General features: G+C 49.6%; 1 protein-coding gene across 1 annotated transcript in view; it reads left to right on the forward strand.

The window, feature by feature from the left end:
- The window catches only part of SLC29A4 (solute carrier family 29 member 4), a 29,364-nt gene extending 14,901 nt beyond the window's left edge, over positions 1-14,463 (forward strand). The window contains exons 5-11 of the mRNA XM_079953851.1: positions 2,550-2,678; positions 4,554-4,628; positions 10,299-10,567; positions 10,950-11,088; positions 11,684-11,871; positions 13,158-13,398; positions 14,198-14,463. Of these exons, the coding sequence (XP_079809977.1) occupies positions 2,550-2,678; positions 4,554-4,628; positions 10,299-10,567; positions 10,950-11,088; positions 11,684-11,871; positions 13,158-13,398; positions 14,198-14,340 (1,184 nt within the window). The 3' untranslated portion in view covers positions 14,341-14,463. The remainder of the gene's footprint in view (positions 1-2,549; positions 2,679-4,553; positions 4,629-10,298; positions 10,568-10,949; positions 11,089-11,683; positions 11,872-13,157; positions 13,399-14,197) is intronic.

Genomic DNA, 14,463 nt, shown 5'->3' on the forward strand with positions numbered 1-14,463 from the left:
AAAAAAAAAAAAAAAGATTCTTTGCGATTTTACGTTGTGGATTTCCCCCCTTTTGTTATAACGATTTAATTTCTGACATTTATAGTGCTTTTCCCCCAGTGTGTAGATCCACCCCAAGTGTTTTGTACTACAAATCACATCAGTCCCAACCAGATGTTTTGTAGTCCAGAACATCTGGGGGGCACCAGGTTAGGGAGAATGGATGCGGCCTCCTAGATGATGATGCAGGTGGTGGTGGTGGTGGTGATGATAATTAAAAAAAAAATTAATTTATATGCTGCCCATCTGACTGGGTTTCCCCAGCCACTCAGAACAGCTTCCAGCAAAATATAATCTGGTTGACATCCACCTGCCTCAGGAGACAATGGAGGAGTGTGCCTTTGGGGGTGAGGTCAAGCTGTTGGACAGTTGCAGCACCTGCTGTGGCTGTAGAGACCGATAGGGGAGAGACATGTTTTGTTGCAGCCGGGGCAGATGTAGGCACCCGGTTGTGCTGCTGCAGATGCGCCAAGGTCTTTCTTCTCTCTGTGCTCCTCCCAGCAGTCATTCTTCCCCTGGTCACTTCTGTGGATGCACAACCTGACTATCTGTCTCCATGCGCTGTGGTTGTCTGCAAGGGAATCCCACACAGCAGGGTTGATGTCGCCGGCCTTCATGTCATGTTTGTAGATAACTTTGTAACACAGAGTTGGTCTGCCAACAGCCCTGGTGCCAGAAGCCAGCTTCCCATGGAGCGTGTCCTTGGGGATCCTGCCCCCTGTATTATTTAAATTTATATGCTGCTGTTCCATATAAATATGCCCAAAGCAGCTCACAACAGAACAGTATTAAAAGCACAACTTTTAGTAAAAAGAACATTTTCTGCTGATAGTCCCATGAAGAACCTATTCCAGTAGTGCTGCCTTCAGATGTTCTTGTTCAGATGTCCTTCCATTCTGTGGACCAGACCAAGCCAGTGTAGAGGTCATTGAGACAGGGGTGCAAACATGCTGGGAATGTGGACTTGGGAGAGCGCATTGTTGCCAAAATTTTAGGGGAGAAAGAAAGAGGCGAGGCAGCTGCTAAGTGGGAGGGATTTCCATCCCATAATCCCAGTTCTAGTTCAGGATTTACATCATCACCATCATTGTTATTATTTTACAGTGGTACCTTGGTTCTCAAACTTAATCCATTCCGGAAGTCCTTTCCAAAACCAAAGCGTTCCAAAACCAAGGCGCACTTTCCCATAGAAAGTAGTTCAAAATGGATTAATCCGTTCCAGACTAAAAACAAACTCTAAAACAGCAATTTAACATGAATTTTACTATCTAACGAGACCATTGATCCGTAAAATGAAAGCAATAATCAATGTACTGCAGTCACACAATCAATCAATCAATCAGTCAATCAGTAGCTGAACTGGGTTCCACACAGTCACAAAAACAATACAAAAAACCCACAAAAATGCAAAATAAATAGCAAAAACAGACAGACCTCAGCGTAACACTCAAAATGGAAGTGTGGCACTCAAAACGGAGCACGTTCGGCTTCTGAAAAAAGTTCACAAACCGGAACACTTACTTCCGGGTTTGCAGTGTGTGGGTTCCAAGTTGTTTGAGTACCAAGGCGTTTGAGAACCAAGGGACCACTGTACTTATCTTGCAAAAAACAAGCACATATCTTCAAACCAAATAAAGCATGCCACCCACTCAAGCAGGCCACAGCTAATGAAGAGCCAAAAGCCTTGCAAAAAAAGGAAACGTTTTTCCTGGCACCTAAATAAATGTAACAATGGTCCCAGGCCAGCCTCTCTGGGGAGAGCATATTCTGCAAACTGGGGGCCACCACCAAAAAGGCCCTGTTCTCATGTTTCCACCCTCCAGACCTCACCCAGGGAACGAAGAAGGGCCTCAGGGGATGGACGCAGTGTCTGGGTCAGTTTGTAGGGTTTCAGAGAATGTGGTTGGCTTGCAGCTTGAAGTCAAGTCAAGTAACCTTTATTGGCATCACATAAGAACATTCAGAATAGATAGGCCAGTGTGATCTCGTCGCCACTCCAACGGCACAGTCACCCGCCAAAGGGCAGAAGGGGCAAGCAATCCACCTCATCTCTGTGGGTTTCCAGCAAGGGCAGGATCCTGTAGCATAGTTCGGCGACAAAAAAATCAAATAGAGGAATTTAGCTATTGTCTTTGTGAACTCCTGGTCTCTCTCCTGTAATTAGAAGCACATGACCTCAGTCTCTGGTTTCCATGTTGGGATACATAGATGGTCTAGAAACTGTTGGTGGAGATCATCATACACTTTGCATTTAAGGGCCATGTGAGCTGGAGTTTCCACCAGGTGGGCATCACATGGGCAGATCCTGTCTCCTTCTGCCATACCTGCAAACCTACCCCAAAGGAGGTTAGAAGGATTACAATTGAACCTAGCCAGCAAAAAAAGCCCTTCTTTCTTGCAGGTTAAATTGTAAATAATTGTAAATAATTAAGGTTAAATTCCTACGTTGCAGCTTGCAGCTCCGGGCACCCCCTGTTGAGAAATGATTCCCCCCCCCTTCTCTGTTCCAGGGTACCTGTTTGCCTTGGGCCCCCTTCTCTTTGTCAGCATCTGTGACGTCTGGCTGGACCTCTTCACCCAGGCGCAAGCTTATGCCATCAACCTCATTGCCGTGGGCGTGGTGGCCTTTGGTTGCACAGGTAGGCGGGGGGCAGGCAGGGGGCAGCCAGCCTCACAATGGACACAATAATCATAATTTATTATTTCTGCCCTGCCCATCCGGCTGGGTTTCCCCAACAGATTAAAAACAGCATAAAACATTGAACATTAAAAACTTCCCTAAATAGGGCTGCTTTCAGATGTCTTCTAAAAGTTGGATAGTTGTTTATTTCCTTGACATCTGATGGGAGGGTGTTCCACAGGGCGAGTGCCACCACCGAGAAGGCCTTCCGCTTAGTTCCCTGTAACCTCGCTTCTCACAGGGAGGGAACCGCCAGAAGGCCCTTGGAGCTGGACCTCAGTGTCCGGGCTGAACGATGGGGGTGGAGACTGTTAGGATCGTCCTACTCTCGTGTAGGACCCTGGTAGAGACACATGCCCGACTAGCATGTTCTCTCCCTGCTGGTCAGTCGTTCAGGAGCTTCAAAAGCTGTCTTCACCCTGAGCATCACAGCGACTGATGCCAAAAGGCATCAGTACACTTACGATCCTGCAGAGTATTTGCAGTTTGTGTAACAGAACTCAGTAGCTCAGCATTTTGGCTAATCTACTTTATTTACATATAATACACTTGGAGCATTCTGACTTAGCTCCTTCCTCTTTCTCATCAGAGAGCAAAGAGAGAGAACAAAGGACAACAGTCCCACATCATGGAATACAGTAATACCAAAACATCCTGTCTATATCACTTCCCACTCTGTGGAATGAAAACATATACCGTCATGTGATAGACAACAATCCCATGACTGCAAACACGGAGCAAGAATCCTAACTCCTTTGGGTATACTGGACTGAGGCCGTTTCCCCTCCCCTTTAATTGCTTTAGCTGAGATTCCTCCATTGCAGAGGATTGGAGTAGATGACCCTCGGCGTCTCTCCCAAATCTACGATTCCACAGTTCTGCCATTTTCCTCCCTGAATTCCTCTGCTCCCTGTAGGCACAGCCCAGATCAAAGGCAAGACTTAAGTGTCACAAAACAAATCCAGAAAGCCATTTCTGGAATAAGTCTGGAATCAAGCTTGAATTTGCTGGCAGCTTTCTCCAACTCAGTTCCCTCCAGATTTGTGGACTTCTGCTCCCATCAGCCCCAGGCGGCCAAGCCACTGCTGTCCAAAACAGCTGGAAACCACTAGGCTGGGAAGGCTGACAGAATAGCCATGCTCCTAATCTAGGGTTACCAGACGCCCCGGTTCCTGGGGTCAGTCCCCGGATTTGCGAATCAGTCCCCGGACAAATTCCATCCCCGGAATGTCCCCAGATTTGCAAATCTGTCCCCAGAAAATGTTGCAGCGGCAGCCTCAGTAGCCCGGAGCCAGCCTGGTAGCGCATTTGGCTCTGGCTGGCTTCAGGAGCTGCCCACCACCATGGCGCCCGCCATTTTTCTTTGCTGAACGTCCCCATATGATGTGTTGCGCACCAGACACATCATATGGGGACTTCCGGGAGGCAAACTGGCGGTCGCCACGGCAGCGAGCAGCAAGCAGATCCTGAAGCCAGCCAGAGCCAACTGCGCTACCAGGCTGGCTCTGGGCTTCTGACTGCCGCTGCTGCTGCCACTGCTGAAGGGGAACCGGGGACGTCTGGTGATACAGATCTCTTGCCCCCTTCCCCCTTTGTTTTGACTGATTAGGGGAGGCTCGGGAGTTGTGGGCGGCCGGCTGTTGCCCAGTTTTTAAAAAAACTCTGCGCATTTATGTTTCACAGTCCGCATTACTGACTCCCTGTTGCTACTCAGCTTCCAAAAAAAAAAAAAAAAAAAAAAAACTTCAATGAAACCCGGATTCATTGAAAAAAAATCTGGTAATCATATCCTAATCCTTTCTTCTGTCTGTCTGTCTGTCTCTCTCCTCTTAAGTGCAGCAATCCAGCTTTTATGGCTACACCGGGATGTTACCAAAGCGCTACACCCAGGGGGTGATGACCGGCGAGAGTGAGTATTGCCCAAAATCCAAGCCCCCATTTTTTTAGATTGTTTTTACTTACTTTTCTCTCTCCCCCCCCCCCACCTAATTCCGACCGTGCAAAGTTAAAATGCGGTTTAAATTCACGACCTTACAAAAATGGGCTTTTACGATATCGCTGCTGAAACAGACGTGTGGTAAAACAGAACATGAAAATGTTTTGTTGCTGATTTGCGACCTCGAGACTGTTTCTCTGCCATTTGTGGGCGTGGGAACCTGCGGAATTGTAGCAACTGAATAGCGATTTGCGATGTCAGCGATTGTACAGCAACTCTTGCGGGCTTGCAAGATCAAAGGCTTAAATTGACTTGGAGTTACAATTCTACCAACCGCAGCGATTCTCGGCCTGTAACCCAATTTTAAGGGAGCAGCTTGTATTTGGGTACTGTCTCCCCCCACCTTGAATTTTAAAGGTGCGGCTTATTTGCGGGTGCGGCTTATATCCAGGACAATACAGTATATAAGAAGCAAGAATCAATATTCAACAATCCATCTGTCAGGGACTGTTTATCTATGATTCCTGCATCGCAAGGGGGTTGGAATAGATGACCGTTGGAGATGACAAGCAATCATTTGAAGTACTTATTTCAATAGTGTGTGTGAATGTAAATACATGGCTACTCCAGGGGAGAAATAGCCAACATAGTCCCCTCCAGTTGCCCACCATCCCTAATCATGGGATCTGTTCAGCCACTGTGAAATCCAGTGGCGTAGCGTGGGGGGTGCAGGGGGGGCCGGCCGCACCGGGCGCAACATCTGGGGGGGGCGCTCGCACTCGCAGCTCTCTGCCCCCTGCTAAAATCCACGGGTTAGGGGGCACAAATTACTTGCCTTGCCCTGGGTGCTGACAACCCACGCTACGCCACTGGTGAAATCAAGATGCTGGACTAGATGAGCCTGGACTAGATGTGTCTGGATATCAAGATCTCCTGATGATGCTTTTCTTAAACCAGCGGTTCTCATCCTGTGGGTCCCCAGATGTTGTTGGACTACAACTCCCATCACCCCTAGCTAGCAAGGCCAGAGCTCAGGGATGACGGGAGTTGTAGTCCAACAACATCTGGGGACCCACAGGTTGAGAACTTAAACGATTGTGCAGGGAGGGCTGCTAATTTGTCCATGGAAAACAGCCCAGGTGTGTGTGTGTGTGTGCAGGTGAAATCCTTCCCTGATCAAAATCACTCTTCCTCGCTCCCCACAATCCTAATAATAATAATAATAATAATAATAATAATAATAATAATACTTTATTTATATGTCACCCATTCAACTGGGTTTCCCCAGCCACTCTGGGCGGCTCCCAAGGACGACAACAAAAAATAAAAACACAATACAATTTTGCACCCTAAAAACTTCCCTGCTTTTTGTGTGGGGCAAATGCTTTCCCCAGGGAGGAACTAGAATGGTACGTGCTCTTCTTACCATGAACAATGAGTTACTAGAGGAGAAGGAATCGGTATTTTCCTCCGCTGCACTCCTGTAGGTTCGTGACTGTAGATTCCTGGATTTCTTTCCTACAGAGAAGCTGCTGCTGGAGCTGCCATTGATTTCCGTGGGCAGTAAACGCTCCTCAGTAGTGCAGTATTAATCTGACTAATAATGAGCTTGAGCTAGAAGATTAATCAACTGAAACTCTGGAGAAGAGGGGAAGGTTGTTAGATTTCTGCAGCAGGCTGCTAGGAAGCCTGCCATTTCTCTGTCTCACGAGGGAGGTCGTCTTACGGGACTGGTTCTTGACAGCGTCACAGCCCTGCGGCAGAAGAGTCAACCTCTGAGCCCAGCTGACCCAAATTTTGGCCCTAAGGAAATCTAGATTCTGGGGCTGTGCTTAAATAAGGCAAACCAAGCAGATTGAGAAGAGGACGTTCCTGGCTTTGAGGCATTTTGTAATTTGTAAATGGAATAGAATAAATGGCTACTGGTCTGTTTCCAGGCACAATTCAAAATGCTGGCTGTGGTCTATAAAGCCCTGCGCTGCTTATGTCCAGAATATCAGAAAGAGCAGGGTTCCCCAAACTTGACCCTCCAGCTGTTTTTTTGACTACAACTCCTAGCTAGCGGGACCAGGGGTCAGGGATGATGGGAATTGTAGCCCCAAATCAACTGGAGACCCAAGTTTGAGAAACCCTGAGAAGGACTATCTTCCGTCATGCACCCGCCACCCTCAGAGGACCACTTGGTGGGGTGGTGGGAGAGGGCCTCCTTGGTGGTGGCTCCTCCCAGGCAACTTTGGAACTCCCTGCCTAGGGAAGCCAAACTGGCTCTTGCCATCCTTCTGCCAGCAGGTGAAGACCATATTGTTCCAACTGGCTTTGGGGAACTGACTGCTTTCATGAAAGCCCTGGTGCTGTGCTATTTTAATAGATCAATTCAGACACTGAGAGACTGTATTAATGTTTAATTATTTTAAATGATTGCGGGTCTTGTCCCCCCCATGTTTTTGGCTGTTTTTGTCTTATCTTTGAGCTGCTTTGAGTCCCTGCCAGGGAAAAAGGTGTGGTATTATTATTATTAAAAGAAAGGATGCTAGTAAAGGTAAAGGGACCCCTGACCATAAGGTCCAGTCATGACTGACTCTGGGGTTGCGGCGCTCATCTCACTTTATTGGCCGAGGGAGCCGGCATACAGCTTCTGAGTCATGTGGCCGGCATGACTGATCCGCTTCTGGCAAACCAGAGCTGCGCACGGAAACACTGTTTACCTTCCTGCCGGAGCGGTACCTTTTTATCTACTTGCACTTTGACAAGCTTTCGAACTGCTAGGTTGGCAGAAGCAGGGACTGAGCAACGGGAGCTCACCCCGTCGTGGGGATTCGAACCACCGACCTTCTGATTGGCAAGCCCTAGGCTCTATGGTTTAACTCACAGTGCCACCCGTGCCCGAGAGGCCAAATACAAGTGTTTTTGCGCATGGACTACAAGAAGATCAAACCTCTCCATTCTGAAGGAAATCAGCCCTGAGTGCTCACTGGAAGGAGGCTCCAATACTTTGGCCACCTCATGAGAAGAGAAGACTCCCTGGAAAAGACCCTGATGTTGGGAAAGATGGAGGGCAGAAAGAGAAGGGGACGACAGAGGGTGAGATGGTGGGACAGTGTTGTCGAAGCCACAAACATGAGTTTGACCAAGCTGCGGGAGGCAGTGGAAGACAGGAGTGCCTGGCATGTTCTGGTCCAGGGGGTCACGAAGAGGCGGACACGACTAAACGACTAAACAACAACAACAACAACAACAACAACAACAACAACAACAACAAAATAATAGTGCTCTGATGGTGTTTCCTGCTTGGCAGGGGGTTGGACTCGATGGCCCTTGTGGTCTCTTCCAACTCTATGATTCAATAATAATAATAATAATAATGATGATGATGATGATGATGATGATGTCTTTGGAACGTAACCCCTGTGCAAGATGCAACCATATTGAAGTCTTAAAGTCAGAGGTTTCTGCAGCACAGATGAGGCTCAGGGTTGCATCTCTCTTGCCAGGGTCCCCTTGCTGTATCCCTTACCTGCTTCCCCCTTCTTCATAGAGCTGTGTGTGGGAATGTTAAGGATAGTAAAAAAGGCTATATCGAATAAGTATTATCCTTCCTTCACTCACACTAGTAAGTGATGTAGCAGAGCAGATTCCCCTCAATATACCTGGAAGCTAGTTTGCAGATTTGTTTGAATCTCTTAGTGAAGATTATTTCCCGTTGTCCCCTTTAATCCCACTTAAAAGAATAATGACACGAGAGTCTTTCTCAGTACAGTGGAACCTCGTGTTATTTACCATCCTCCTTGCGAACGCTGTGGGTTACGAACTCTGCTAATCCAGAAGTAGATGCTGCCGGATGTGAACTTTGTCATGGGGTGCAAGCGGAAGTTGCGCGCCGGTGGCACAGCAGCAGCAGAAGGTGCCATTAGCGAAAGCGCACCTTCTGTTACGAGCGGTTTTGGCTTAAGAACGGACCTCCGGAATGGATTAAGTTCGTAACTGGAGGCCCCACTGTAAAGTCAGAAAAAGTTTACTCACATTTCAGTTCACGATTTGATCCCTGAAAGACAGAATTTACAGTGGTACCTCGGGTTAAGAACTTAATTCGTTCCGGAGGTCCGTTCTTAACCTGAAACTGTTCTTAACCTGAAGCACCACTTTAGCTAATGAGGCCTCCTGCTGCTGCCACCCCGCCGGAGCACGATTTCTGTTCTCATCCTGAAGCAAAGTTCTTAACCTGAGGTACTATTTCTGGGTTAGCTGAGTCTGTAACCTGAAGCATATGTAACCTGAAGCGTCTGTAACCCGAGGTACCAATGTGCTTGGTAGTTACACAAAGAAACTGTGAGTTGATCTCATATGGAGACTGAGCTCAGGTGCTGCTGGCTGAGAGCCAGCAGACAGCAAAATTATGTTGAGATAACAAAATGGCTGCAGGAGAGCAGCATGGCAGCAAAAGACAGAGCAAGACAATAGAGAGATAAAACAGACTGAGAAGCTGGCTGCATGACTTGGCTCTTTATGGAGTCACCAGAGCCATGTCCATCTCCCAGGTCACATGTACAGGGGAGATGCTCCAGGAAGTTACACTGGCTGGATGTCCCCCTGCCTGTGCCCACTCTAGGGAAATGAGGAATGTTGCATTTGACTGCACCAGTGGATTACATCCCACCCTGTGGAGTTGGAAGGGACCCTGAGGGTGTAGTCCAACCCTCTGCTTTGCAGTAATCGGGGTCTGGGTGTTGTTCGGTTGTTTCTATTTTTATTTTCATTGTGTACAGTGGACCTTCTGGATATGAATTTAATTTGTTCTGGGGGTCTGTGCGCACCCTGAAAAATCTGTATCCAGAGGTGCCACTTCTGCGCACATGTGAGCGGCGAAACCCGGAAAAATACTTCCAGGTTTGCTGCTTTCACAACCCAAAGTTGCGAAACGTAACCCAAGGGTTTACTGTACAGTCGTACCTCATGTTACGTTTGCTTCAGGTTACGCATTTTCAGGTTGTGTCCTGCGGCGACCAGGAAGTACCGAAAAGGGTTACTTCTGGGTTTTGCCACTTGCGCATGCGCAAATTGATATCACGCACATGCGCAGAAGTGGCAAATTGTGACCCACACATGCGCAGACGCGCAGACATGGGTTGCATTCTTTTCAGGTTGCGAACGGGCCTCCGGAACGGATCCCATTCACAACCAGAGGTACCACTGTATTTGTGTTTTTATAAACCACAGAGCCTAGGGCTTGCTGATCAGAAGGTCGGCGGTTCAAATCCCTGCGACGGGGTGAGCTCCCGTTGCTCAGTCCCTGCTCCTGCCAACATAGCAGTTCGAAAGCACCTCAAAGTGCAAGTAGATAAATAGGTACTGCTCCGGTGGGAAGGTAAATGGCATTTCCGGGCGCTGCTCTGGTTCGCCAGAAGCGGCTTAGTCCTGCTGGCCACATGACCCGGAAGCTGTACGCCGGCTCCCTCAGCCAGTAAAGTGAGATGAGCGCCGCAACCCCAGAGTCGGCCACGACTGGACCTAATGGTCAGGGGTCCATTTACCTACCTTTACCTTTATCGTAATTTTATCCTGTGAGACCTGAGGGTATAGGGCGGTATATAAATTTAGTAACAGCAATAATCATAACGGCCAGCTTTTCTGCTCTCGCTTCCTCAGGCACGGCCGGGGTCATCATTTCGCTGAGCCGCATCTTCACCAAACTCCTCCTGTCGGACGAGAAGGAGAACACCATCATCTTCTTCTTCATCTCCATCACCCTCGAGCTCCTCTGCTTCATCCTCCACCTCCTGGTGAAGCGGACGCACTTTGTGAAGTACTACACGGCCCGCTCTCGGGACAGGGGGGCCCCCGAGTGCAGGGGGGCCGGGGCCCACGGCTCTGGGTACAGGGTCCACCACGATGTCACGGCCGAAGACATCCGATTTGTAAGTGACCCCTTCCCCGTGCAAAGTGAGCCCACGAGTTGGGCAGGGGGTGTCAGGATGGAACCACTTTTTCTCTATTGCATTTGAAAATTCGGATCATTGTTGTTTTTAATTTAAAAACAGCCGTGTCTTGAGCAAATAATTTAAATAGACAGCGCCTATATGATATCGAGCGACAGAATAATCTGGCCACAATAAGGAAATTTTGTCCATGGTATGATAATTTTCCACCTAGTCATTTCTACGTCTCTCTGTGACTATTGAATTAAAGACCTTGGTAAGAGCTTCTTGCCTTTCCGTTACTGGCAGACTGCCGTGAGGGAGGGGGGCCAGATTCCCTGCAGCCTGACCGCTGCTGAGGCTGGTTGTTTCCTCCCCTCAGGAGAACCGGCCGGGCGGGCAAGAGGCCTCCCCTTCAGAAGCCTTTGGGCAGGAGGGGGAGCTGGCTGGCGGCGGAGGCACCTACGTGAGATTTGATGTCCCCCGGGCCAAATTCCAGAGGAGCTGGCCAAGCTTCAGAGGTAAGGGAAAGGGGAACCTCCCAGGGGCGTCGCAAGGGGTGCGTGGGGGGTGCGGTCCGCCCCGGGTGTCAGGCCTGGGGGGGGGGAGAGAAAATTTCCCTGGGCGGATCGACGTGGAGGCGCTCACACTCCTGGCAGGCAGATTTCTGCACTTGGCACGGTCGTTGGCGCGAAAATGCGCCCACTTATTGTGCAAATACGCCCAGAGATTAGTCTGGCACGCCCCCCCCCCCGGCAGACAGCATTCAAACCCCCCCCCCCACTGGGAGGCGCTTGCATCCCCATCGGGCAGTTTTATGCAATCGGCGGTCAGATTTTCGTGCTTGGGTAATCTTTGGGCAACCTTCCCCAAAAAAAGCTCAACCGAAAATAGCTCAACAACTCTGGGCAACGTTCCCAAAAATTGCAATGGTGGGGGGGGGGGTGACAAAAAAAAATTGCACCAGGTACCACTTGACCTTGCTACGCCTCTGATCCCTCCTGGGGAGAAAGGTGCCCAAGAGTTTTGAGTTCTGCCCCTTTGTAAAAAGGATGCAAACTCCCCAGTGCCAGTTACACTGCGACCCCCACCTCCTTTGCCACCCCTCCTTTGCAGACATGATGCTCCACCGATACATCGTCTCGAGAGTCATCTGGGCGTACATGCTCTCCATCGCGATGACGTACTTCATCACCCTGTGCCTCTTCCCCGGACTGGAGTCGGAAATCCGGAACTGCACCCTTGGCGAGTGGCTTCCCATTCTTATCATGGCCATCTTCAACCTCTCAGACTTTGTGGGCAAGGTAGGAACTGGCTGCCCCCCCCCCCAAAGTAGGTACCCAGCGCCCCACTGAGAAGAGGGATTTTGAGTTAATTTATTTCAGACATAGGCAAACTCTGGCCCGCCAGATGTTTGGGACTACAGTTCCCATCATCCCTGACTACTGGGCCTGTTAACTAGGGATGATGGGAATTGTAGTCCCAAACATCTGGAGGGCCGGAGTTTGCCTATGCCTGATTTATTTACTCCATTCACGTGCTACCTTTTTCTCCAAGTAAAAACATAATAGGAAAAAAACACCAATTTAAAATACAGGTTAAAATGCAATTTAAAATGCAGCCTCATTTTAAAAGTAGCCCATAGATCAAAACCGTAAGGGGAGGGAAACATAAGGGTCAGACTGAGTCCAAACCAAAGGCGAGGCGGAACAGCTCTGTCTTGCAGGCCCTGCGGAAAGATGTCAAGTCCCACAGGGCCCTGGTCTCTTGTGACAAAGCGTTCCACCAAGTCGGGGCCAGTACTGAAAAGGCCCTGGCCCTAGTGGAGACCAATCTAATCACCTTGCGACTTGGGACTTCCAAAGTGTTGTCATTTGTGGACCTAAAGTGGGGCATACCAGGAGAGGCGGTCCCGTAGGTATGTGGGTCCTAGGCCGCATAGGGCTTTAAAGGTCAAAACCAGCAACTTAAACCTGACCCTGTACCTCACCGGGAGCCAGTGCAGTTGGTATAGCACCAGATGAATGTGATCCCGTGGCAAGGACCCCGTAAGGAGTCTCACCGCAGCATTCTGCACCTGCTGGAGTTTCTGGGTCAGCTTCAAAGGCAGCCCTGCGTAGAGCGAGTTACAATAGTCCGTCGAATGGTCTCTTTAAATTTGAAGGTTCATTATTGTTTCACAAGATGTGCATTTCTTTAAAGGCCAGAGCAAATAACATGACCTGGTTTTACAGCTGTGAAGCAGTATAGCAGGTGCTGTTAAGTTGTGGTAATTAAGCTGTTGGGTATGGTATGTAAAGAGCAGCATGTAGCTCTCTCAGTACGCTGGTGGACTGGTCATGTTTATTGATATATTGTAATTTAGTGTAAAAGGAGTTTTTGTTTTTGTTATTAAAACCTAGCAAAAGTTATTTTGCACTTCTTGAATGTGCGGTCTCCCCAGCATGCCTTCTGCAGTGCAACTAATCTGCAAATAGCCAACATAATCAAGCCTGGAGGTGACCGTGGTGTGGATCACTGTGGCCAGATCAGGGCGAGAAAGGTAAGGGACCAACTGCTTGATGCAGCGCCTTCCTCTTTGCCCTTCCAGATCCTGGCTGCCTTACCTTACGACTGGAGGGGCACACACCTCCTCATCTATTCCTGCCTGAGGGTCGTCTTCATCCCGCTCTTCATCATGTGTGTCTACCCCAATGGGAAGCCCACCTTCGGCCACCCAGCCTGGCCTTGCATCTTCTCCCTCCTGATGGGCATCACCAACGGCTACTTTGGCAGCGTGCCCATGATCCTGGCGGCGGGCAAAGTGAGCCCTGAGCAGCGGGAGCTGGCAGGTAAGCGGGCAGGTGGGGAGCCAGCTGCCCTGCCCTGCAGGGGGGTCGTCGTGGAGGAAGGGGCTGGCAGAGTATCCACAAAGGGAAGATTCGCACCTGGGTCCCATTGCACTGAGAGATGGCTCGTAGGTGGCAGGGATCGCCATGGGTTCATCCATTTCGGCTGCTACTCGACGGCATTTCCTTCCAGATTACTCCAGAGCCATTCTTTCATTAGAGAACGACGCCAATTCCGGGAAGTTCTTACAGAAATTGAGTGCTTTTAGAAGACATCTGAAGGCAGCCCTGTAAAGGGGCGTTTTTAATGTTTGATGTCTCCCTGTCTTCTTCCACTTGCTTCCGGGTTTGCGGAGTTTGAGAACCAAGGTTGTTGTTGTTTAGTCGTTTAGTCATGTCCGACTCTTTGTGACCCCATGGACCAGAGCACACCAGGCACTCCTGTCTTCCACTGCCTCCCGCAGTTTGGTCAAACTCATGCTGGTAGCTTGGAGAACACTGTCCCACCATCTCGTCCTCTGTCATCCCCTTCTCCTTGTGCCCTCCATCTTTCCCAACATCAGGGTCTTTTCCAGGGAGTCTTCTCTTCTCATGAGGTGGCCAAAGTATTGGAGCCTCATTGCTTTTCTCCCAAGAACCAAGGTACCACTGTAATAATAATTATTAACGTTTTTTGGGCTGGCCATCGATCAGCGAGGCTTTAGCTGTGGCTCCTGCATTGCCCAGGGCTGGACTCGATGACTCTTGGGGTGCCGCCCTGTTTAACCCTTTGCCCTCCTTGTCTCCTTTCCCTCCCTCCCAGGTAACACCATGACCGTCTCCTACATGTCGGGCTTGACTCTGGGCTCGGCCGTGGCCTATTTCGCTTACAGCCTCACGAGCCTGTCCCACAGCACCTGCTTCCGCACCGAGACCTACAACAGCTCCATCACGCCAGGGTACTGAGTGGAGGTTCCCCCCAGGGCTGCCTCCGCTTCCTCCTCCGACTGGCAGGGTCCCAGGCGAGGTGGGGAGGGGGAGAGAGAGAGAGGAGGGGTCTCCCGCAAGGCTGCTGTTCTGCAGGAGCAG

This window comes from Podarcis cretensis (assembly GCF_951804945.1).
Source record: "Podarcis cretensis genome assembly, chromosome: 14".
Classification (NCBI taxonomy): domain Eukaryota; kingdom Metazoa; phylum Chordata; class Lepidosauria; order Squamata; family Lacertidae; genus Podarcis; species Podarcis cretensis.